This window comes from Aulostomus chinensis, chromosome 19, assembly GCF_037954235.1.
Source record: "Aulostomus chinensis isolate RoL2024-O1b breed Wild chromosome 19, RoL_Achi_v1.0, whole genome shotgun sequence".
Taxonomy (NCBI): Eukaryota; Metazoa; Chordata; class Actinopteri; order Syngnathiformes; family Aulostomidae; genus Aulostomus; species Aulostomus chinensis.
The window spans coordinates 35,327-58,682 of NC_141338.1; the positions used below are offsets into that span (position 1 = coordinate 35,327).

At 45.7% G+C, this 23,356-nt stretch overlaps 3 protein-coding genes across 7 annotated transcripts in view; 1 reads left to right on the forward strand and 2 right to left on the reverse strand.

The window, feature by feature from the left end:
* Positions 1-19,336, reverse strand: prpf4 (pre-mRNA splicing tri-snRNP complex factor PRPF4). Of its 3 annotated transcripts, XM_086187529.1 has the most exons (16): positions 19,225-19,336; positions 19,068-19,156; positions 12,452-12,687; positions 12,184-12,370; positions 6,188-6,275; positions 5,964-6,043; positions 5,705-5,798; positions 5,504-5,598; positions 5,353-5,411; positions 4,965-5,088; positions 4,785-4,874; positions 4,572-4,694; positions 4,318-4,425; positions 4,008-4,126; positions 3,690-3,796; positions 1-189 (listed from the first exon to the last, which is right to left on the reverse strand). In XM_086187529.1, the coding sequence occupies exons 3-16, from the start codon at positions 12,621-12,623 to the stop codon at positions 103-105; spliced, it is 1,533 nt and encodes a 510-aa protein (XP_086043655.1). In that variant the 5' UTR covers positions 12,624-12,687; positions 19,068-19,156; positions 19,225-19,336; the 3' UTR covers positions 1-102. The 3 variants fall into 3 exon arrangements, with proteins under 3 accessions (XP_086043655.1, XP_086043654.1, XP_086043656.1); XM_086187528.1 differs by having other exon boundaries at positions 19,068-19,309; XM_086187530.1 differs by lacking the exons at positions 19,068-19,156; positions 19,225-19,336 and adding an exon at positions 18,942-19,025.
* Positions 19,076-22,756, forward strand: cdc26 (cell division cycle 26 homolog). The gene is made up of 3 exons (XM_086187533.1): positions 19,076-19,231; positions 19,823-19,917; positions 21,082-22,756. The coding sequence occupies exons 2-3, from the start codon at positions 19,837-19,839 to the stop codon at positions 21,271-21,273; spliced, it is 273 nt and encodes a 90-aa protein (XP_086043659.1). The 5' UTR covers positions 19,076-19,231; positions 19,823-19,836; the 3' UTR covers positions 21,274-22,756.
* Positions 21,963-23,356, reverse strand: part of fer (fer (fps/fes related) tyrosine kinase) — a 16,289-nt gene continuing 14,895 nt past the window's right edge. For all 3 annotated transcript variants that reach the window (XM_086187525.1, XM_086187524.1, XM_086187523.1), the window contains exon 20: positions 21,963-23,336. In XM_086187525.1, the coding sequence (XP_086043651.1) occupies positions 23,200-23,336 (137 nt within the window). In that variant the 3' untranslated portion in view covers positions 21,963-23,199. The remainder of the gene's footprint in view (positions 23,337-23,356) is intronic.

The window sequence follows — 23,356 nt, forward strand, 5'->3', positions numbered from 1 at the left end:
TGAAAAGCTACGGAAAGAGAATTTTATTTGATTTAAAAAAAAAACAGGGAAAAACTTTTCTTTCTTGGAAAAAATAAAAAAATTTTGTTCATAGTTGAGACATCACTCAGAGGTCCAAAGTTTGAAGGTCCGGTCGTAGGAGCTGGTGGCAATCAGTTTTCCATCAGGTGACACATCAACACCCATCACCTGAAAGAGAAACCGTGCAGATGAAGTGTTAATGACCAACATCCACAAGGATGATTTTTTTTTTCCTCCACTATGTAGTTAGAGATGCAGTTTGTGGAGAAAAAAGGCATAATGTTGGGAATAAAGTTGAAATAAATCAGAGTAGGAAGACTTTGTCATAATTTTGCATTTTGAGAATAGGGTTGAAATGTCAGGAGGAATGTCAACTGTCCATGCAGTGAGCACTGAGGAGAATAAGTTACAGATCTGCTTTGTGGGCGGGGCCTTTTAACTATTTACATCTTTAAGTCTGAATTCTTGCATGTGTTGTACGTCGCTTTGGACAAAAGAGTCTGCTAAATGAAATTGTAGAATTGTAGAATCTTGGCCGTGTAAAGGTGAGTTTTTTTAAGGGAGTTAAATGTAATGAAAATTAGTGACAGTGACCTGAAGGGTCTTGGGAGGAAGTCGAGTGTCGCCATCATAGAGGCTCACATGTCTGTGGTGGTGCAGAACAAACTAGAAGAGCGGATATAGTTTGTTGGTGTTATCGTGGTTTTTGGTTTTTTATGGAGCCGCTAGGTTGATGTCTGACTTCCTGCAAGATGTTCCTGCAACTACTGTGGAGTGTCAACCAGAAGCATTTTTATTTTAACTTAAATTTAATTTCTAAGAACAAACGCCGGCAAACAAACTCAAGCAGAACATTTTCTTACATTGACAATTTGTGAGAGTTTTTAAATAATTGCATTCATGTTTTCTGCCAAAAAGACAAAATGTGATGCATCGCTGCAGATATTTAAAACATGTCGTGTGTCATAATCTGGAGTCAACATGTTTCACTTAACTGTACAATGTGATTCACTGACTCCCTTCATTGACAGACAGTAGGACATGTCAAGTCCCAGCTAGCAATCATCCACCATAGCAGGTGTTAGGAGCTGCTGGCTGAACACTGCAGCTTCATGCTGAAAACCAAAGGAGGAACTCTGGTGTGGAGCCTCTGTTGGATGTGTCAATGTGAACATTCCCAGGAGCACATCAGGGATGGTGAACTGCTGGCATGTAGCCAAGACTTGAACCCACTATAAATCACAGCAAACTGCAAAAAGATCCCAACGTCACAATCTCACCAGCAGACAAAGGGAGATGCACAGTGGTCCTTCACACAGCCGATTACCACTCCAGAGTGAGCAGCTTCCTCTCTGACACAGCAACCTATGTACCTATAACCTACTCTTAAATGAGATCCCACCAACACCTTCAAAACCACGGTGGTCAACTGCCTACAGAAGCTGGATAGGAACAAGCTATCGACTGAACTCTCTACTACAAACTCTATCCTGGCGATGCTGTTCCATGCATCTACGGCTGCCGAAAATCCATAAAGATGGCGCCCCACTCAGACCCATTGTGAGTAGCATTAACTCCGTAACCTACAGTGTTGCTAAAGCCTGGTTTATGCTTCTGCGTCACGGCGACGCCATAGCTATGCTGTCAACACAGACCCCTACACCGTAGCCTGATGTGCATCTCCAAAAAATCCTGACTACGCTGACGTGAACGTTAAGGGCAGTGATTGGTCCACTCAGAATGTCATTTCCGGTTCAGCACAACAACACCGCCATTTTTAAAGTTTCTGTGGTGAGAGCTACACGCAAAAATGGACCAAGCCGAAGAAAGGGTTATTGAGGAGGTCCGCAAGTACAAAGACACAACCACACCCCCCTAGCGGCTTGGCGGTGAATTGCAGAGCAACGCCTTCCCTCAACGCAGAACTTCAGATGCTCACTGATGGCGTAGGGTCTACGCGACGCAGAAGCATAAACCAAGCTGAAGTGTCTTGCCTCCATCCTTTCTCCTCTGGTTGGTAACACCCCCCACCACATAAAAAGATTCCATGGATTTTGCAGACAAAATCAGACAAATCAGTCTAGACCCTGAAGAAACCATGGTTTCATAGGATGTGACATCTCTGTACAGCATCTCCCGTGGGGATGCATGTGAACAGACAGTCAAGAGAAAACTCCAGAGAAACAACACTCTAGCGAAAAGGACCAACCTCTCACCTGAACAGGTGTGTGACCTTCTTGACCTTTGCCTCAGCACCACCTACTTCCAATACAATGGTTTCTACAGGCAAAAACACGGCTGTGCCATGGGCTCTCCGGTATCCCCCACTGTAGCAAACCTGTACATGGAAGAGATGGAGAGTGTAGCCCTGAGACATTCAGAGGCCACCCGCCGAGACATTGGTTCAGATACGCAGACGACACCTGGGTCACCATCAGGAGGGTGAAGTTGGGCCTTTCACTGAACACCTGAACTCGGTGGACAGGAACATCACATTCTTTGAAGACCACAAGGTGCGCGTTCTAGCCAGGGAGGACAGAAGTTTTGAAAGAGGGGTGAAAGAAGCCATTCATGTCAAACTAGAACGTCCATCTTTGAACAGAGGAGGGGCCTCAGACACCACCTATCACCCTCCTACAATGCCGTCCTTACATCCTCCCCAGGAGGTACAGCCAGCTTTCACACCTTCACTCAGGTGACCTGAAAGACCCTCCTAAGAGGGCTGGGAGGGTAACGACCAAAAACTGAGGCCAACGATTCACATGACCACCTGATGAGCCTCTTGTTCTGGCCTGACCACTTGTTTTTTTCTTTGCCACCACCCCTTTGGGGAGTTCTATACCTGACACCTCCCACCAGAATTTTAGAACTGAAGAAGCTTCTTGGATGAGAGACGAAACGTCTTCACCTACAAGAGGTTGAGTCCAGTTGCCTAATTTGATTATTTTTGAGAATTATGATGACCTGGATAACACAATATTCACAAATACTACAAATCCAATTCATCACCAACTATAGAATACGTTGGAAACACATTTCATTTAAAAGAGGACACATGACCTAATGCTTTACTTCTATAGTGTGCGCATCACTGCTTTGAGGGAACACGGGTTCACAAACTGAGAAAACTGGCATAACCGATGCTCTGAAGTCACTACACAAGGTCGTTCATCCGTCTCAGCTGGAGACAGCTCCATTCATGGAAGAACAAGACGAGACAGAAGAACTCTATGAACACTGAAGCTGACGTCACCCAAGAAATAGATGAATGTGACTATTTTTATGATAAATCTACCAAAGTAAAGAGATTAAGGTACAGTGGCGACCACACAAAATGTTCTCTGATTCAATGATACAACAAAACAGACTGGACCAAAGGAGGGCAGGACTTTATGGAAGCCTGTCCTCCACAACCCCATGTAAAAGTAGTGAGGGGGCCTGACCTGAAGTTAGCCCTTTTCATGGTTATGTTTTCATGTCCCTGTTTGTTTATGGTGACATTAGATACCTCTGTCACTCACCTTCCCTACCCACCATGCACTGTGCTCTGGTTGCTTCCTGTACCTGGTGCTGTATGTAGTCACCTGAAGCAAGCTGCAGTTCACCTAAAAACAAGTACTGATGTTTCCTGATGAACCAAACTACCAATCAAAGATAAGTATTCATACCTTCCCCTCATGACCAGCAAGCGTCTTCAGTGGCATCCAGCCTGGGTGACTCCAAACTTTCACCATGTTGTCATATGCACCCGTCAACAGGAAGTGGCCATCAGTGGCTACATACACAAATAGGAAGTCAGATCAGAAACACAAATGGGAAGTAAAGGTGTATTTAATTCAGAAATATTTGTTAAAAACATTTTTTGTACCCTTTGATTTTTTTATATATTGGAATAAACTAAACCAGTGTTACTGCAATAGTTCAATTAAATACACTGAATGAATTTTTGTTAATTAAGGTATTCAAGTTTTGTTTTTCTGGTTTACGTTGGAAGCGGACAGCAGAAAGCAGATTCTGGTGGGCGGGGACTGTGTAAAGACACTTCCTGTTCCTCAACTCCCAAACTTTGCAGGTGTTATCACCACTTCCAGTTGCCAAGTGATACCTGAGAGACAATCATAGGTCATAACAGCAAAACATAAACAATACTCAACAATTTGGTAACATTGTATTAGGTTTATTTTTCTTTAAAAAAAAAACCAAGGAAACAAAAAACACAACAGAAACAAATTAAGAATATAAACTCTCTGCAATGATTGGCTGAATGACTGATGTGCTCAGCAGTGATTGGCTGACCCATTAGGAGAGAAGTGCAGGCTGTAGATTTCCTTCAAGTGACCTTCAAGGAAAACAACACAGCGTCCTGTCCGAAGGTCCCACACCCTGCCAAATGCATCCAGTCCCCTAATTGGACAAGATCAGGGGCAGAACCACACACAGAGGGGTTTAGGTGTATAGTTAGGGGGTGTGGCTAGAGAGAGATTACTTTCAATCATGATACTGTGGTACTGCAAAGTATACAAGGGATTAGTTTTGTGTAGTATTGTTACCCAGTAGCAGCCAGAGAACCATCAGAATGAAAATGGAGGTCATGGACTCCTTTGCTGTGCCCTTCCTGGTGGAGAATTTCCTCCTGAACCTCCAGATCCCAGAGACGCCAGGAATGATCGTAACTACGGACCGACAGTTAGAGAACGATAGAGACAGTTAGAGACAGACAGAGACCAAACGCTAGAGACTGGCAGTGAGACGGACAGATTTACCAGGTTGTCCCTAGGAACCTTCCAGATGGATGCCAAGCCACTCGAGACACTCTCTCACTGTGACCCTCAATGTCTGCCACTGGCTCGTCACTATGTCAACCACAGACAGACAGAATGATAGACTTTTGTTCTTCATTTCCTTCCTCCCCCTTCCCAATGTCCTGTGTCCTGGCTTCCTACCTCTCCAGGTTCCACAGCTTCACAGATCCATCTGCAGCACATGAGGCCAAGCTGACATCTGATTGGTCTAGGGAGATTCCAGCCTGTGGGCGGAAAACAACCGCGCCCACATTGGTGTTGTGTCCTTCAGCCAGCCAGAGAGGTGAGCAAGGGGGGAGGGGGGTGTCTTTGTTAATTCTTTTCATAGAACAATTAGATATATTCTGTCATCAGACACAAATCTTCATAAGGATGGAAACATCTTTCACAAACAATTAACAAGTGAAATTATTAATATTTATCAACATGTTTTCATCTAACCCTAACAAAGTCATAGCGATATTTGTCTCTTGCACTATTTCAGCATAATTACTGGCTGCAATGCTATGATGAATGAACCTTTACCCACCTCGCAGCGTGCGAATCAGGTTGCAGTCAGGGACAGACCACAGCTTACACAGACCACTCCTGGGGGATAGCAAGTTAGCATTATCTTCATTATAACATCAACATTATAAGACTAACTCTATGAGCTGATGCTAATTTTTGGGGGTAGTCACCAGGATGCAGTAGCCAGCATTTTGGAGTTGGGGCTGAAGTGGCAGAAGCTAATTGGTCGATCATCGCCAATCTGACTGCAGAAGTTGTTCAGGTTCTTAACCGGAGGAAGACAAACACATGTCACAGTTTGCCCATGCCCATGCCAAAAATGTCCCCGATATGCTTTATGAACATTTACAAGACACAAAATGTCTCCTCACTCTCAAACTCTTGTGCAGCTCCTGTTGGCGGATTGTCCTTGTTGCCTCGGTAATGTCCCTCTGAGCACGTGCAGCCTCCAGGCGCCTCATTGCCCTGATGGACCGATCACAGCAGAAGTTGATGACAGTCAATCATCATGGCAATTCTACACGCAAAAATGGGGTCTTCATCACTAACAAGAGAAGCACGCATGTTCTTGTGACAATATAAACACATTTTGATGCCCCCACTGTTCACCAAATGTAAGCATCAACTCACCGCGGCAGGGAGTATCTGGCCAGCCAGAGCCGAGAGTCTCGGAGGGATGCGGAGCCTTCGTGGTACCACGTCTGCTGGCACTGTGATTGGTCAGAAACAAACATGACAAAATATTTTTGGGGGAACCACCTGTCGTAAATAAGATCCATCACTTGATGGCACATTTGAAACTCAAAAATAACCTTGATTAAAACCCTAATTCTGATTGTGTGTGTGTGTGTTACCTCCTCCTGAGATCTCCTGGCTTTCTCTTCTTCTTTCCTCGATTTCTTCAGAGCATCTGGACCAACGACAGATAACACGCTGCGGAGTCTGTGAACAGGGTCAATGTGTTAAGGGTCAAAACGTCATGTTAGCACTGAATCAACTGGCTTGACAATGTTCCATGATGTTGTGAGATGAATATGGTCTGATCCTGAGAACCACTGATCCCAATGATCTGTTCCTGACCATCAATGATGCTGAACACCACTGATCCTGACCACAACTGTGTTCTAAGCTGCGGTCATAATTTTAGTATTGCTACTATTTGTGTTGTTTATTCCCCCTCCATGTGTGTTCCCTGGGATTGTGTGAGCAGATAGAATGCCACCTGGTGCGACATCAGTGGTCACCTGAAGAGGCCTGCAGGTTTTAATAGAACAAGCTGGGTACTTAGATTTGACTACAGTTTAATTGTAGGTAACTGAGAAACTGAACTGGGCGTGTTGGTGCATTCTGTGCAAGATTAGCCAGTGTATCTATGTACATTTATGGTTCAATCTATTGCAGTAAGTAGTGGGGACAATCTCTTTTTGTTCAGATGTTTTCTCACTTTTTAAGTTCGGAGCCCAGGTAAGATTGATGTCTTTGGTATGTCCTTTAGTTATTGCAGAGGAAGCTCAGGGCTTAAAGATTTCTTCTGTTTGATATTTCTGGAATTTCTCACCTTTGCAAAAAACAAAACAAAAACCCCAAGCACTTTTAGAAATTAAAATCTTTTGGCATTGTTTTCAAGAAGGAATAGTGAGGAGTCTCTTCATCCATCAAGGAAACCAGGCAAGAACCGGGGATGTACGAGAATTATGGCTTATGCACTAAACACCATTCAATGGAAACACCTGCAAATAGCAATTGTACTTTGTTGAAAGTCAAAGGGAGGAGATAGCCACAAACATGAGGAGACGGACATAAACATGAGGGTCCTGACCAGGTTTGCCTGGACATGGACCAATCCATTGCTGTCTTCTATGTCTCCCAAAACAATGGAGTTTACAGTCTACTGTGGTTTGTGTTCTGCCTTTCCAATGGCCTCCTGCATGATCACCAGACTCAAAGTAACTACAGCAAGGAGTTCATACTACTATGGAGCCACTACACCCTCAGTTGCTCCCACTGACATGGTCCACACATGCCTGGACCCATTCACTCACAACAGGAATGATCAGAAAAGCTTGAACAGCACTCTGCAGCATAGAACAAGGAAGCGGTACAGACCCGATGGCACAATTGACCTACTACAGAGACAGTTGCTCACTCGCATTCCTCTACCATCCATCATCCATGCTAATGCACATCTATCTGTAATAAACTAGATGTACTACGATGTTAGATTTCAACAAGCATTTAGAAACATGTTTACTCGCATTCACTGAAACTTGGCTTTCAAATAGGTACTTGAATGCAGAAATGTCTATTGATGGCTCAGCAAACCTGTCGGACTAGACTGGGATGCCAAAGTCACAGGGGCAAATCCCAGGTCAGGGTGTGTGCGTATGTTAATGAGCACAGGGGCACAGCAGTTACTGTCTAATGGAGAATTTGCACAAAGCACTTTCAGTTGCTGTCCAAGTCCCTGCAACTCTCCTACCTGCCCTGGGAATTTCCCCAGATATTTGTCACTGTCATGTATATTCACTGAGGGCTAATGAGGGGGAAGCCCAAGAGTCTGTTCTTAAGCTGACCCAGAACCTCTATCTCCTGGTCTTCCCGTTTTTGTGCTTGGTGACTTCAACCACTGAAGAACTTTGATAAGTACATCTCCAGCCCAATTAGACACAATAGGATTCTTGATATGGGTTATGGTTCTGTCAAAAGGAGCAGTTAAGTCGCCTCCCCTCCCCCCACTGGTAAGGGCCAGCCATGACTGTTGCAGCTCATCCCAGATTATCACTCTGCTCTCAGGAGAGGTAAAATCATGAGGAAACAGATCAAAAACTGGACTGATGATTCCATCCTGAACTTGTAGAGAACTTCAACAGCAAAGATTGAGAAAACTTTAAGCAATCTTTTGATGACATTGAAAAACTGACTTATCAGCAGCTATGTGACTTTCTGTGAACACAATGTGATTCCAAAAAAGGACTGTGAAGGCAGTCTAAAGCCCAGTTCAGACTACGCAACTTTTTTTTGTCGGTGACTCGCCCTGCTGTTCACACCACCCGAATATGAATCGGGCTGCTGTTCACAATACAAGATTTGTCGGTGGACAGGAGTGTTCAGACTACACGACTTTCCCCGATTGGCGTGGCCGACTACGCAGCTGGTCTCTGCAGGGGTTGATCCCCCAGAACTGCACTCCGGCTCCTCAGATAAATTAATATGTCGGGGAGTGGCGCGTTTTGGATGGGAACAGAGTTCCAGCTGGTTTCAGTGCGTTTCATAAACAATATTATTAAAACCAGTAGTCCATTCTAATCAGGAATTCTTGACCATAAAAAACACAGACATCCACAAATTTTCCTCCTTCGTTTCTGAGCACCACCGAACATGCACCTTCGATCAGCGTTGACATGCTGAATGCGGCGACCACTGCTTAGCGAGAGTGGCTGGGAAAACAGCCTCCACGGAGCAGCAGATTGCCTGTCCGCTGGTAGATGGTCCCCATCCACTTACGCCGCTCCATCCCATTGCAGCGGTGCCATCCAGCAGGTAAACACAGCGGAGCAGCTGTTCACCACTACGCCACGGCTCATGACTTCCGTGTTTCCCCCTGGTGTCTGCTTTCATTGGCGTAGCTCCGTTTATGTCACTGCGACAAGTCCTGGATAGCTAGCAGTGCTACATATCCCCTTTTTGTCACAGACGTCGCATGCGACCTCCCAGTCCATTGTCTTCTAGATATTTAATATATAAAAAGAACTCCGTAATGCTAGAAGCGCTTACTACTCGTCCCTAATAGACAAGAATAAGAACCACCCCAGGTTCCTCTTCAGCACCGTGGGCAGGCTCACCAAGAACCATAGTGCTGTTGAGCCATGCATCCCCCAACTCTCAGCAGTAACGACTCCCTATCTTTCTTTACTGAAAAGATTGTGAACATCAGAACGAAGATTGCCAGTAATGGAGGACAGACTACAGTCCCATAGAAGCACCTCCCAGACTTGGTGCTCACTTGGACAGCTTCTCCCCATCGACCTGTCAGACTTAACTTCTGCAGTCGGTTCCTCCAAGTCAGCCACTTGTCTGCTGGATCCCATCCCAACAAGCCTCCTTAAGGATGCCTTCCCTCTAGTCAACACTTCTATATTAAATCAAATTAATCTTTCCTTTGTCACAGGTTATGAGCCACAGGCCTTTAAGGTGGCTGTCATCAACCCTTTACTTAAAAACCTTCTCTTGACCCAGATGTGTTAGCCAACTATAGGCTGATATCCAACCTCCCTACATCTCCAAGATCCTTGAGAAGGTTGTCCTGGAGCAGCTACATGAACATCTGCACAGCAACGAGCTCTTTGAAGCCTTCCAGTCTGCTTTCAGGGACACCATAGCACTGAACCAGCACTGGTCAGAGTCTCTATTGATCTTCTTACAGCTTCAGACAGAGGTCTCGTCTCTGTCTTTTTGGACCTCAGTGCTGCATTTGACACCATCGACCACAGCATCCTGCTACAGAGACTAGACCATGAAACTGGGATTAAGGACCTGTCCTAAAATGGGTTAAGTCCTACTTATCTGGCAGGTTTCAGTTTGTTAATGTTAATAATGACCATTCTGAGTATAGCAGAGTTACATGTGGTGGACCACAGGGTTCAGTTTTAGGACCGATTCTCTTCACTCTTTACATGCTCCCATTAGGTGACATAATCCGGAAGCACTCGATCAACTTCCACTGTTATGAGGACGACACACAACTCTACTGGTCGATGGAGCCAGACGACACAAGCCAGTTTACTAATCTGCTAGACTGCCTGAAAGACATGAAATCCTGGATGTCCTCTAACTTCTTACTGCTAAATTCAGATCAAACTGAGGTCATCGTGTTTGGACCTAAACCCCTCAGGGACACCTCTCTAACCAGATCTCTACTCTAGATGGCATCACCCTGACCCTGAGGACAACTGCAAGGAACCTTGGAGTCATTTTTGACCAGGACCTTTCCTTCAGCTCCCACATAAATCATGTGACCAGGACCGCCTTCTTCCACCTGCAGTATCGCTAAGATTAGGAACATCCTTTCCCAGAGTGATGCTGAGAAACTGGTGCATGCATTCATCACTTCTAGGCTGGACCACTGCAACTCTCTCCTGTCAGGATGTCCCAACAACTCTCTAAAGAGTCTCCAGCTGGTCCAGAACGCTGCAGCGAGGGTTCTGACAGGAGTTAAGAGGAGAGAACACATCTCTCCACTTTAGCTTCTCTCCTTCCTGTAGGATCTAGAATCCACTTCAAAATCCTTCTGCTGACTCATCAGGCTCTCAATGATGAAGCTCCATCCTCTCTGAAAGAACTCATTAGTCCCTCCTGTCCTACCAGAGCACTCCGCTCCCAGAATGCAGGTCTGTTAGTGATTCCCAGTATCTCTAAAACAGACTGGGAGGTGGAGCCTTCAGGTACCGGTTCCTCTACTGTGGAACCAGCATCTCTCCATGGGTCAGAGAGGCAGACAGTCTGACTACGTTTAAGTCCAGGCTTCAGACTTTCCTTTATGACAGAGCTTTCAGTCAGGACTGGTTCAGGTAGCTCTGAACCATTGGTAGCTATGCTGCTACAGGCTTAGACTGCTGGGGGACACATCAGGTTACATGGAGCCCTCCTCTCCTCTCCTTTTTCTTCTACACATCAAAATCAAACTATGTGCCAAAATCATTGAAAATGTTATCTGTAAAACATGAAGTACATTTCAAGAGGGCATCCTTACAGAACTGAGCCTGCTCAGAAGGGAGCTGAGGACAAGAGTAGGTCAAGGGAACTCATTTACAAGGGGAAGTTGGAAAGAGAACTTGCCAACAACAGGTTGGGTTCTGCTTGAAACGGTTTAAAAACTATTGTTGGTCAGAGAACAAAAGCCACAAGAAGGTGTCTCTGGATGGTTTTTCTGACAATCAGTTGGCACAGGAGATCAATAAGCTTCGCCTCAGGTTTGACTCTCTTGATTTGGTCGTGTGTGGTGCACATTACACCGGTTTTTAGAATCCCTGCATTGGCTCCCCGTGCATCCCCAGGATCAATTTTAAGGTTCTTTTATTAGTTTTTAAATGTCTCGACGGTCTGGGCCATCTCATTTATCTATTTATTATCAAATCAACCCTCACAGACCCTGAGATCCTCTGGCACCGGCCTTAGTCATTCCCATAGTTAGAACTAAAACCCATGGGGAGGCTGCATCCACAATTATGGAAAAGCCTGCCAGAGAACGTCAGGGCTGCAGAGACTGTTGGTGTTTTTAAAAGGAGGCTCAAGACTCATCTTTTGAGTTTGGCTTTTAACTGATTTGCTTTACTCCTTTAATTTTATTTTACTTACTTTTAGGGTCTAATGTTTTTAATGACTTATTCTTAAATCTTTTATGCATTTTATTATTATTAAATCTTTATTTTTTAAGTCTTTAAGTCTTGAAATTTTCAAAATCTTTATATTTTAAGTATTTTATCATGATTTTATCTCATGCCTGTTTTTACCCGATCCTACTGTCTTTTAATATGTCAGTTTTTAACTCCAGTGTTTCCTCACGGGGGCCCTCCACACTGGGAGTTGTGCCCTGTCTGTCCGCAGGGACGTCATCGTGGAGATCCCTCAGGCCCGGAGGCTCTGCACCATGTGTAGTGTCTACCACTGTCTATCCGGGTCGCACTGGTCTCTGTGGCGGCGCTCCCTGTGGCTGTAGGGTTTCAGGCAGTTGTTGGTTTCTGGTTCCTTGTCATCATTTTCTTTTTTCTTCATCATTTGAAGAGTTGTGTCATTGGTTTAACCCCATCACTTAAATGGGTGATTCACTGAGTGAAAGGAAGTTCACACCCACCTCTCACGCCGGTCAGCTGGACCCTCCCCGAACAATGTTATTGGCTCTCCAAGTGCCCGGAGTCCGGCCTTCACCTCGGCGTCATCAGTAGAGACAGTGATCTGCCGTGCTCGTCTCCTCCGCTCAAACTCGGCAAGTGCTTCCTGCTGTCGCTCACTGACCCGCTCCTCCATCTCCAGGGTCTCTCCTGTAAAGCATCACGGAACAACGCCTCAAATCACTCCCATGCTATCTTTCATGGAAATACAATGTAGAAAACGTGACCCGCCTGACGAGATGTTGATGTTTCCTGCCTCGATCCCCGCCCTTACTGCATCACTTCCTGTTGCAGGGCCGCTCGCCAACTCAATTTTTAGACGCTCGCGCTCTTTTTCCTCCAGGCTTCCATAGAAAACACGACTCCTCTTGGTGGCCGGAGCCGCATCCTCCTCATCTGACATCCTGCTGGAGGTTTCTCTTCCTCCCACTGCTTTCACCAGAGGTTGCTGGAAGAGCTCTGAAATACTACAAAAAAAAAGAGACAAAAGACTTAACAAAAAAATAACAGACGCATGAAATGATTTCATGCCTTCATCACAAAATGTGCTTTAATACCAAAGAAAAGGAAAATTATAAAATCTGTTTTAAAACAGAAATTGATATATTCTCCAAAAATTGTGGAAAAAAAGCATTTCCAATACTTGCAGAATAAAATTGATTAACAATTGTTCAAATCTGTTTAAAATTCATAGCAGTGGCTTCATATACACTTAGATGAAAGTCTGCAGTCAGGTTGTGGGAGGAGCCTGGTCACATGACCCAGGCCTTGGTCACACATGCTCGTAAGATGCGTGCTAGTGAGTTCTGGTCACCAGAGATCCACTCTGGTCGGTATGGTCACTCACTATGATGTCTTGAGACACATGTCTCCCGGGATCAGGTCTCACCTCCTTATGCAGTGTGGATGAACAGTAGCCTGTGTGTTGCATTTACCTGCCATAGTGTGTAGTTATTACATGCCCCACACACAAGCGTGTCGCTCAGAACACACACTGACGAAACACATTTATTAGTTGCTGTGGATCATTTCGATCCACCTCCACTCAGGTCTGTCACTGACATGTTTAAGACTAAAGGAATTACTGTCTTGTTCGGGCCGCAGCCATGATGATGATTCTCTCTCTGAGCTTTTCACATGATCAGACATCGTAATGATTTGCTGCCGCTGGCGTGCTCAGTCGTGGTACCACTTCTTCAATGAAGGACATCAGCTGATGAGGCTCCTTCAGTGTGGTCCAGGACTCTTCTGTGTTCACACAACTGCCAAGCTGCAGTCACATGTGGTCCAGACCACCTCTGAATGTGGATTCAGGGGTCAGATGCCAGGATGGACAGCTGCTATTGAGGCTGAGCGCCAGTGATCTCAAGCAGTGGGCAGATTGAGCCAAATATCAATACCAATAGTGGCAAACGTTAGTATTGATATTGAATGATACCAGCATAAAGAGATCGATACTCCACATTAATTTTCTCTCCCAAATGTTTTATCAAAGAGGTAACCTGGCTGCCCGTGTCTATTAGGGCCACTGCTCTCAAGTGCTTGTCCCGTCACAGCATGGGCCCACACTGTGCTCCCCCTCCCCTCTTGTGTTTGGATGTTGCACTGTCACATAGCTAACTGGTGCCAGGCAAATAAGCAAGCAGGTTCTGGAAGGCCCACAAAGCGCTCTCTCTCACTCACTCTCTCACACACACACACACACACACACACACACACACCATCTGGTGGCAATATTTTCAGGCCAAAAATAAAACAACGGCAAGCTGAATAGTCTGTATAAAGGATGTAAGATTCAGTGGTAACAACAAATTTACACACGCAAAAAAAACAAAAACAAAAAACCAAGCTACAGAATGGAGAAAGGAGGAGAGACATCCCCCGCCCCAACAACCTTTAATAATAATATCCTTAATTGGGGCCAGCACAGTGGAGAAGTGGTCCTCACCGTGGCCCCCCAGCAAGAAGGTTGTGGGTGGAGCCCCGGCTGGAGCACGGGGTCTTCCTGGGTGGAGTCTGCATGTTCTCCCTGTGCCAGACTCTAAATTGACCGTAGGCGTGGCTGGGAGAGCCAATGGTTGTCTGTCTCTATGTGTTGGCCAAGCCATGGACTGGTGACCCGTCCAGGGGGAAGGCTGCTGGGATAGGCTCCACCCCCACCACCCTGAACGGGAGAAGACGTTGGATGGATGGATCCTTAATCGGCAAAATGGGTCCTGTATTTACTTGGTATCGACACTAAATTTTGCCCCATGACAAACCACTGGTGATGGGATCACTCAGGGCGGTCCTGGTAGCAGCGGCGCTCAGGGCCTGGTACTTCATTACTCAGCTGCAACTTACAAGAGTTAAAAGAGAAAAGGTGCCAAACAAGCTTGATGTAACCATAGTAATTACATTTTCACTAACCATCACTCTCTCCCGGATGATGCTCAACTCAAACCATTGAAATCTTTTTCATTAAAAAAAAAACTCCACTCCATCACTAAATTGTGGGACCCCCTATAAAGCGAGTTGAGAACCCATTCCAACGGCATCCTTAAAGCGGGTGTTTGATAGCATCTCAAGTCATATATTGTTCATCATAAACATGTCCCTTCAAACTGGCATCTTCCCAGATGCCTTCAAAACAGCTGTCGTGAAACCACTGCTAAAGAAGGCCAACCTAAATGCAAACGAATTGAAAAACTTTAGGCCATATCCAACCTTCCCTTCATCAGCAAGGTACTCGAAAAGATAGTTTCCGTTTGATACGACTGACCACGGCATCCTAATCAATCACCTTGAGAAGCTGGTTGGTCTCTCTGACAGCTTGCAAAATTGGTTTAGAACCTACATTAAAAAAGGGAGACAGTTCTACATTAAGCCTCAAACCTGAGGTCACAAGTTTAGGTGTCATTCTAGACTCTGACTTAAGCTTTAAGTCCCATATTAACAAAAGTAATGAAAGTATCATTTGTCCACCTTAGAAATATAGCAAGAGTCAGACCATTCTTAAACCAAAAGGATGCTGAAAAGCTGATTTACGCTTTTGTGTCAAGCCGACTTGACTACTGTAATGCACTCCTCACTGGCCTGCCTAAAGGAACTACCGGACGGCTTCAGCTCATCCAAACCTCGGCAGCCCAAATTATTAACAAGAACCAAGAAGAGAGAACACATGACCCCAGTCCTGGCTGCCCTGCACTGGCTCCCAGTTCCATTTAGAATAGACTTCAAAAGGTCCTTCTCCTTATATACAAAGCTCTTAATGAGCATGACCAGAATATATCACCAACTCCCTAAAAAGCTATGTGCCCAAAAGAGTACTACAATCAGTTACTGCGGGTCTGCTAGAGGCACCCAGTGATGCTCAGGAGAAAATCGGGAGTGCAGCCTTTGCAACTTATGCCCCAAATCTATGGAACACCCTACCTGGAGATATCAGGAGAGCCGGCTCGCTGAATATCGATATAGAAAGAAAGCTAAAAACTCATCTCTTCAGACTAGCTTTCAGCGAACGCACTGCTACTATGTACTTGTATTTTTTCCACTGCCCTCCGGGTTTCAGCACCTCCTCCTGTTACTGCTGCACTTCATCTCCAAATGCTACTTACTTTTGTATTTTAATGCCCTCAGATCTTACAGTCATCAATTTCCTACTGTTGCCCACTGTGGTAGTTTAATTCCCACAGATATCGTTCAAGCGGAGGCGCCTGCCAGGCTGACCTGGCTTTGCTCATTTCTTTATTCTATAAACAGTTGTTAATTCGTCCAATTTAACCTTCTTGACGAAAAAAGCTAAGATGTAGCACTCGATTAACGTAAACCTCTACGCAGAACTCAGACTAGCGACCCTGAGGTGGTGAGAAGAGCCTGCAGGCTCTCTACCTAGCGTCTCCTGCCCCTCCCCGGGGATACAGGCCACGGCCCTACCAAGCCCCATCCAGACACCCTAGACAGTTGCATGATGTCGATGGTAATACCAGGGACATTTCTGCCATATTCTACCTGCGGCGACACCTACACCTGAATGTTTTAGGTTCCAACGGCACGTTTTAACCCTCATCTGCCGTAGCCACTGTCCTATCTAAAGTACTTAGTACTTAGACTTTCATTGTTTCATACATTACATTAGGTACCTAGTACTTCAACTTTTATGATTTTACCCCCACCTTTTATCCAAGTGTCTCTTGCTAATAACCCTGATGCTCTCTTCCATGAAATTCAAACCAAACAAATCCTGTAGTATCTCTGTTGTCAAGGGAGAGCTGAAAAATGCGAGGTTCTGCATTGAGGATGACCCCATACCAACAGTGTCCGAACAACCCATCAAAAGCCTGGGCAGATGGTACAATGCAAGCCTCAAGGACAAAGACCAGGTGAAGCAGATAAGGCAGGACCTGATCAACAGCTTGGAAAACATCAACAAGACCCTACTGCCAGGGAAGCTCAAGCTCTGGTGCCTGCAATTCGGACTTCTCCCCTGGATAATGTGGCCATTAACAATCTACGAAATCCCAATAACAACTGTGGAAAAGATGGAGCGAACTGTGACCGCACACGTCAAAAAATGGCTTTGAGTCCCACGCTGTCGATCAAACATCAGCCTCTATGGCAAAGGAGTGCTTCAACTACCCATCACAAGCCTTGTTAAGGAATACAAGTGCTCAAAGGTGAGGATCTTGATGACTCTGAGGGACTCCAGAGACCAGACCATCAGCAAGGCTGCACCACCACTGACAACTGGACGGAAATGGTCACTATCCGAAGCGGCGCAGCACGCAATGTCAGCCCTGAGACATATGGAGATTGTGGGGCATGTCCATAGTGGGGCATGTCCAGATGGGAAGAGGAGGCTTTGGGCTTGCGCCAAGTAAACCATCATGGCGCAAGGCATCAATGTCAGAGAGGAGGAAAATGGTGGTGGAAGAGTTGCGCCATCAGGAGGAGGCTGGAAGAAGTGCAAAGGCGGTCTCTCTTGCCAAACAGGGACAATGGACGAGGTGGGAAGGACTGGAGAGGTGGGAACTCAGCTGGAGGCAGCTCTGGGAAATGGAGTACCATCAGCTTCATTATCAGAGCTACATACAATGTGTTACCATCTCCAAAAAACCTCCAGGACTGGTATGGGGAGGATCCAACCTGTGCCCTCTGTCCAACTCCAGCAACTCTTGGGCACATCTTGACCGGGTGTAAGACCAGCCTCACGCAGGGACGCTACACCTGGAGGCACAACCAGGTCCTAAAATGTCTAGCAGCGGCTCTAGAGACCAAGAGACACACCATCAACTTGTCATCCAGGACAGCACCCAACTACATCCAAACTTTCGTTCAAGAGGGACAAGGAAAGCCCAAGCATCCCCCAACCAAGCCGGAAGATGGAAAGCTAGCCAAGGCTCGGGATGGGAAAATGATTGTGGACACTGGTCAGCAACTAGTCTTTCCACCTGAGATAGCAGCAACTACCCGATGACCAGACTTGGTACTCTGGTCCCCCCTCACTCAAATCTGTCAACATCATAGAGCTCACAGTCCCATGGGAGAGTTCAACAGAAGAGGCCTATAAACGCAAGAAGCTGCGCTATACAGAACTGGCTGCAGACGCACAGCAACGAGGGTGGACTGCGAGAGTCTACCCAGTTGAGGTAGGATGCTGAAGTTTTGTGGCAGCTTCTACCATCAGACTGCTAAAAGATCTTGGTATTCAAGGACAGGCTTTGCGACAGACAATTAAAACGGTCTCTGAAGCAGCCGAAGGAAGCAGCCAGGGGATCTGGACAAAGCGGAAAGATCCTTGCTGGGCTCAAAGAACTGCTGGACCCACTCAATAGCTCTCCACACATCTCCATCACCCCCAAGAGGAGAAGGAGCAAGGTATGCGGTCAGCTCTAGGCCTGAATCGGGGGAGTGGGCGTCCCTGCCATGCATAGTCCCGTGGGCTTGTGATTGGGCATGGGACACAAGCTCAGGATTGATCACCCAGTAGCTGGCCACCTTTGATGAGGGTGTCTAGTGTTGAAAAGCTCAAACACCCCCTGATTCAAAGGAACACTACTGATGATGTGTCCTACAATTTACGGAGGTACAACCCCCACGCCACTCTCAACATCAAGGCAACTCAAGTGACTTAACATCTAAATGGCACAATGGACAGTAATACCATCTCGCCCTGTGTTGAACGAACCTTATCCCGTACACATCTCCTGTTGTACCCATTTTTTTCCTGTTTGTAAAGTACATTGAGCTGCATTTAATGTATGAAAAGATGCTATATAAATAAGTCTTTACTTACTAACTCAAGCAGTTTATCCCTAATAAAAAAAATTGAATACCCTCTGGCTGGTTCAAGGATTTAATACGTACAAATAAAACATTTCCATAGATGTCGATAAAATTGACACAAGCAAACAAATTGGTTCCGTTTCGAATTCCAATATCGTTTCAGAAGAGGACATAGTCGAACGGACGTTCTGTACATGTTGCACAAGTGTCAACAAACTAGCAATTTTGTCGGAACCAAAATAGTTCGAATTTTGACTGGAAGCGTTCCCGAAGATTTGTCGTTAAAAAAAATTTATAAAGAAAATTTAAAAATAGCCAGACGAGATGTGAGTGAGCCACGAACGTGGCAGGAAATAACGAAGCAAGACAAAGTAACTGGAATCCTCACGGCACAACTCGTGTGGCTGCTGTTAGCCTTAGCATTAGCTTTATCATCAGCACAAATAGAATCACTCACCTTGAGGCGGAAGTGTTGACCGATGACAGCGATCCTCAATACCAAAATTCACTTCAAGTGTTTGAACTTTAAGACTCACTGAAAATCACAGCCAAGAAGGAAAGGTCAGTAACCATAAAAACTCACCAATGAAGAGAAATGCAGCAGCGGCGTCGGCAGTCGAGCTAACCCGGATGTACACAGGGTTTTTGCTTCCGGGTCTAATGTTGCTTTTCCTGCAGACGGAGTGGTTGCTAAATAACACACAGAGGCAGAAAGCCGCGACATTACAGCATCAACACACCTGACAGGTATGTTTACTGGAGCTTCCAGCTTCTAGCAGCCCCTGAAAAGCGCACGGTTAGTGTGACTTCAGGTCTCCGGAAGTTAGGCGGTTTGCTTAGCGTCCTGCTGTTGTTCCTGCAACGTCACGCTTTCGTGCTTTGTGGAAACATATGTGTGTAGAAGTCAATTTATAGTAGTGAATAGAAGGTCCCCGCGGGCCCAACTAATCAAATCATCAAGTACTTAAACAAACAACCGACCTTAAAGCTTTTTAGTCATAATGACGTAGCAGCCCTACGCGCGCGGCGGGTTGCCGCCGGATTGATTAATATTGACTGTTAACAATGACGGTTCAGTGCTGACTGGAGAATTACAAAACTGTTTTTATGACCAAAGTCATTGGAAGAAGAAACAGGTAAACATCCGTGTGCGTTCGACCATAAACCGGTTCAATTTACAACCCCTGCACAGCTGTCCTTCCCCAAACGTCAACGTTGGTGACAGACAACATCAAAGTCCACCAAGGAATTTTTGGAAGTGCGCCGTTTTTGCCACCCGTTTTGACCCTAGAATTTGAAAGTGAGCAGCAGGAGTAACGAGCTTCTGTGGCTCTGCAGGTTCCTGGCTGAAGATGTTGAGGAGGAAACCGACTCGCCTCGAGCTCAAGATTGACGACACCGAAGAGTTTGAGAGCATCAAGAAGGAGCTTGAGGTCCCGAGATCAGTCCAAGATGAACAGTCTGTAATTGTGTCTTTGTCACGCAGTCTGTTGACCGGTATTCCCACCATGCTATGATTCTGTACCGATAAGTCCAAGTTGCACATGGGCAGCATCCCAATGGGAAACCCTGAGCGACTCCTGATCCTGATTTATCAAACCTCAGGAAATGGTTAATATTCCTTAATCAGCTGGATGAGATGACTGCTATCAGTCACTCCACCTACCACTTACTTATCTTCAGATATTTACAAGATAATTCAGTGTCTGATCAGTGGTCAGTACATCAACATATAGAGCAGTAATGGTGGCGATACCAAGTGGATCTTTTCATTGTGACCTCAGTGTTCACCACCCGAGTCATCCAGTTAATCCATCCCTCCATCCCTCTCCTCCTGTTGAGGGTGGTGGGGGTGGAGCCTATCCCAGCAGCCTTCCCCCTGGACAGGTCACCAGTCCATGGCAGGGCCAACACATAGAGACAGACAACCATTGGCTCTCCCAGCCACGCCTACGGTCAATTTAGAGTCTGGATTAACCTGGTCCCCTCTTGATGTCTTTGGACTGTGGAGGAAGCTGGAGTACCAGAGAGAACCCAGCAGGAACAGGGAGAACATGGAGACTCACCCAGAAAGACCCCGTGCTGCAGCCGGGGCTCCACCCACAACCTTCTTGCTGGGGGGCCACCGTGAGGACCACTGCTCCACCATGCTGCCCTCCATTTATCCCAGTTTAGATTCATCAACATATCCCAGCAGGTGTGTCATGCCTCCTTCTGATTGGCTGTTGTGTGGCCCCTCTCTTACTGACTATCAGCCAGTGTGGCCCCCTGTGCAATTATGTTGGCTCTCTGATCTGTATTGATCAGGTCTGGTTATATAAAGGATTCAGTCCATCCTGCCTTTGTGGTTGGACAGGGTTCAGGACCAGTTGAAACAAGATCTAGGTGCCAAGTTTTAAATTTGAACATTTAAAAAGGAAAAATGCATCACGACGATGTTTAGTAAACAAAGTTCTGTCATTGTCCTGGTCGCCCAACTCCTGTCAGAGGTGTGATGTCATCAGAAAGGTCGTTGTCTGTCCTCCATGTCATTGCTGATGTCTCTTCACTTGAATTGCCATCGTCAGCTCAGGTGTCTAATTTGTTTTAATTTTCAGGCCAGAAAGCGTCAGCGTGAGGAGGCGGAGTCAGGAGGTAGCGTGGGCGGGGCTCCAGTCATCAGTGTTGAGGCTTCACCCTCTTCCTCTACGGCAGCATCCAGGGTGGAGCTCATTAACGAGCGAATTGGCTACAAGCCTCACCCTAAGCCAGCCACACTGCCCACACTCTTTGGAAGTTTACAGTTTTGATGAAATAGGAAGTGCAATTGTATTAGTTTCTTGATTTAAGTGTGAAATGTGTAGTTCTAAATCTGATGGTGAGGTGTGATTGGCCTCGTTATGCGAATACTGTCAATAAAATTAATACACATAAGATTAAAGGAATTCTGATGGTTTATGACGATCTTCCAGTTTGTCGGAATGGTGCTGTTGACTGACTTCAGCTTGCATTCATGCTGCGCTGTGGTTGGGCCATGTCGGGAAACGCCTCCCCAATACAATCAGCACTTCTTCAGTCCACCATGGGAAAGCAGCACATTAAAACACTGCTGCTGATTGCCCATTGGAACCTCCACCTGTCGGTGTAGGCTGATAGCTTACACACCCACCTAAGAAGAAAATGCATCCCAGAAATGGTACCCAAAATTTTTGGACTGAGGCACTCAACATCTCTTAACTGCAAACAAGGCAGGCGTGTCAGCAGCATCTGATGATCAGACAGCTGCTGACTGGTGAGACAAAGGTCTCAACTCTTTGGGTCCAGAGGTACAAGTATTTCTACTTCTGTATTGTAGGTTTGGCGTTTCCCTCGTCTTGACAGCTCAAGGCGCCATGCCAAAATCTCAAGAGATCCAGTGAGGTGTGTGGGTGTACTGGGTTCACTCAGTGGCAGTGTTAGACCCTGTGAGGAAAATGAATTGTGACACCCCATTTTTTGCTGTTCTTGTGTATTTTTATTTTTATCATAAATGCCACAATAATATTTTACCAAGAGGACAATTATAAAACAGATGGTTAGTGTCAAAGCAGCCAAAATTAAATGAAAAAGATCAAAACATTTATTTACAGTAACAGTCAATAGGTTTCGCCTTCTCACAGTCCAGGAAGTGACGGTGACCAATCAGGACACACAATGCATTCAGAGATATACAGTTCAGTTACTATGGCAACTAAGTGCTGGTGAGATCTCTTGAATGAGCTTGTAAATCTTGAGTCAAAAACTACTTCCTGAAAAAGGGGGTGGGTGTGGCCTGTTTGGGTGACTGTACAGCAGAAATCTAAAAATAAATAAAAATGATTGTTACAATCCTAAAACAACTACTAGTGTGCGACGTGAACTACCCGTCTGTTGCCATGGTTACAGGTGGGCTGGACTGAACCTGCTGCTCTTCCAGCATGTCAACATGTCGCTCTGCTTGATGCCCTGTGTTAGCATTTGTAGCATACGTTAGCATCCAGTTCGTGTCTTTTGGCTGAGTAAACATTCATTTGACCATTAGTAGATGCACAAACTTCCTATTGGACCGACAACTTTTAAAACAAGTACATGATAGATTAGTATCAAGTCCTTTATTGTTGACTCGATGTGGCTGTGATTGTTTGCAGTCCTGTATTTGTGTTTCATTGCCATTTGTATTATTACTGCACTGCACTTTGTACTTTTATTGCATTATTTTCCTGTACAAAGCACTCGAGTTCTCTCCGTGAAAAGTGGAATACAAATAAAATGTACTGACGATTATGAGAAGACTCCATGACAGATTACAAAAAATGGGATGCCAAGTAAAAGAGCTGATATGAAGTGCCTGCCCCCCCCCGTTCTGACTGTGTTTGGTAAATTCCTTTGTTTTCGTCTTTTACCTGCTGCAAAACCCATTTTGAGGACTCAAAGTTGAAGTTAAAAAAAGCAAAAACTGTATTCTTTAGAATTGACAAAAACTTTTTGTCTGAAGCAAACACTTGAGCTGACAGCGTAGCACCTGCACGTATGATGCCAAATGTGTCACATTTACTGTTTTTCCATGTTAGTTGACCACGCCCACCTCCTCCAGTGTAACGATGCTGCTGAGGACGATCCTGCACTATTGATGTCAGCAGTGGTCAAGAGATGACGATTTCTAGTGGTGAGGTGACTGCTGATGTCACTTCTTGATGGCGGTCAGGTGACTACTGTCGTCACTTCTTCTTGATGGCAGCGAGGTCTCGCTGCAGCTCAGAGAACTTGGGTCGCTCTTCTGGATTGTACTGCCAGCAGCGCTGCATCACTTTGTATACGTCGTCAGGGCAGCGCTGAGGACATGCCATTCTATAACCTAGCAACAAGAATGACCAA

Bases quoted from the DNA above. Each gene is read 5' to 3' on its own strand.
- prpf4 (XM_086187529.1), bottom strand. From the start codon at position 12,623: ATGTCAGATGAGGAGGATGCGGCTCCGGCCACCAAGAGGAGTCGTGTT. The intron at 5,089-5,352 runs GTGGGTAAAGGT...GGCTGGCTGAAG, and splicing joins CCTGATTCGCACGCTGCGAG to GACACAACACCAATGTGGGC. The intron at 3,797-4,007 runs GTAAACCAGAAA...TTGTGTATGTAG, and splicing joins TTCTGCTGTCCGCTTCCAAC to CCACTGATGGCCACTTCCTG.
- cdc26 (XM_086187533.1), top strand. From the start codon at position 19,837: ATGTTGAGGAGGAAACCGACTCGCCTCGAGCTCAAGATTGACGACACC. The intron at 19,918-21,081 runs GTCCCGAGATCA...TTTAATTTTCAG, and splicing joins GCATCAAGAAGGAGCTTGAG to GCCAGAAAGCGTCAGCGTGA.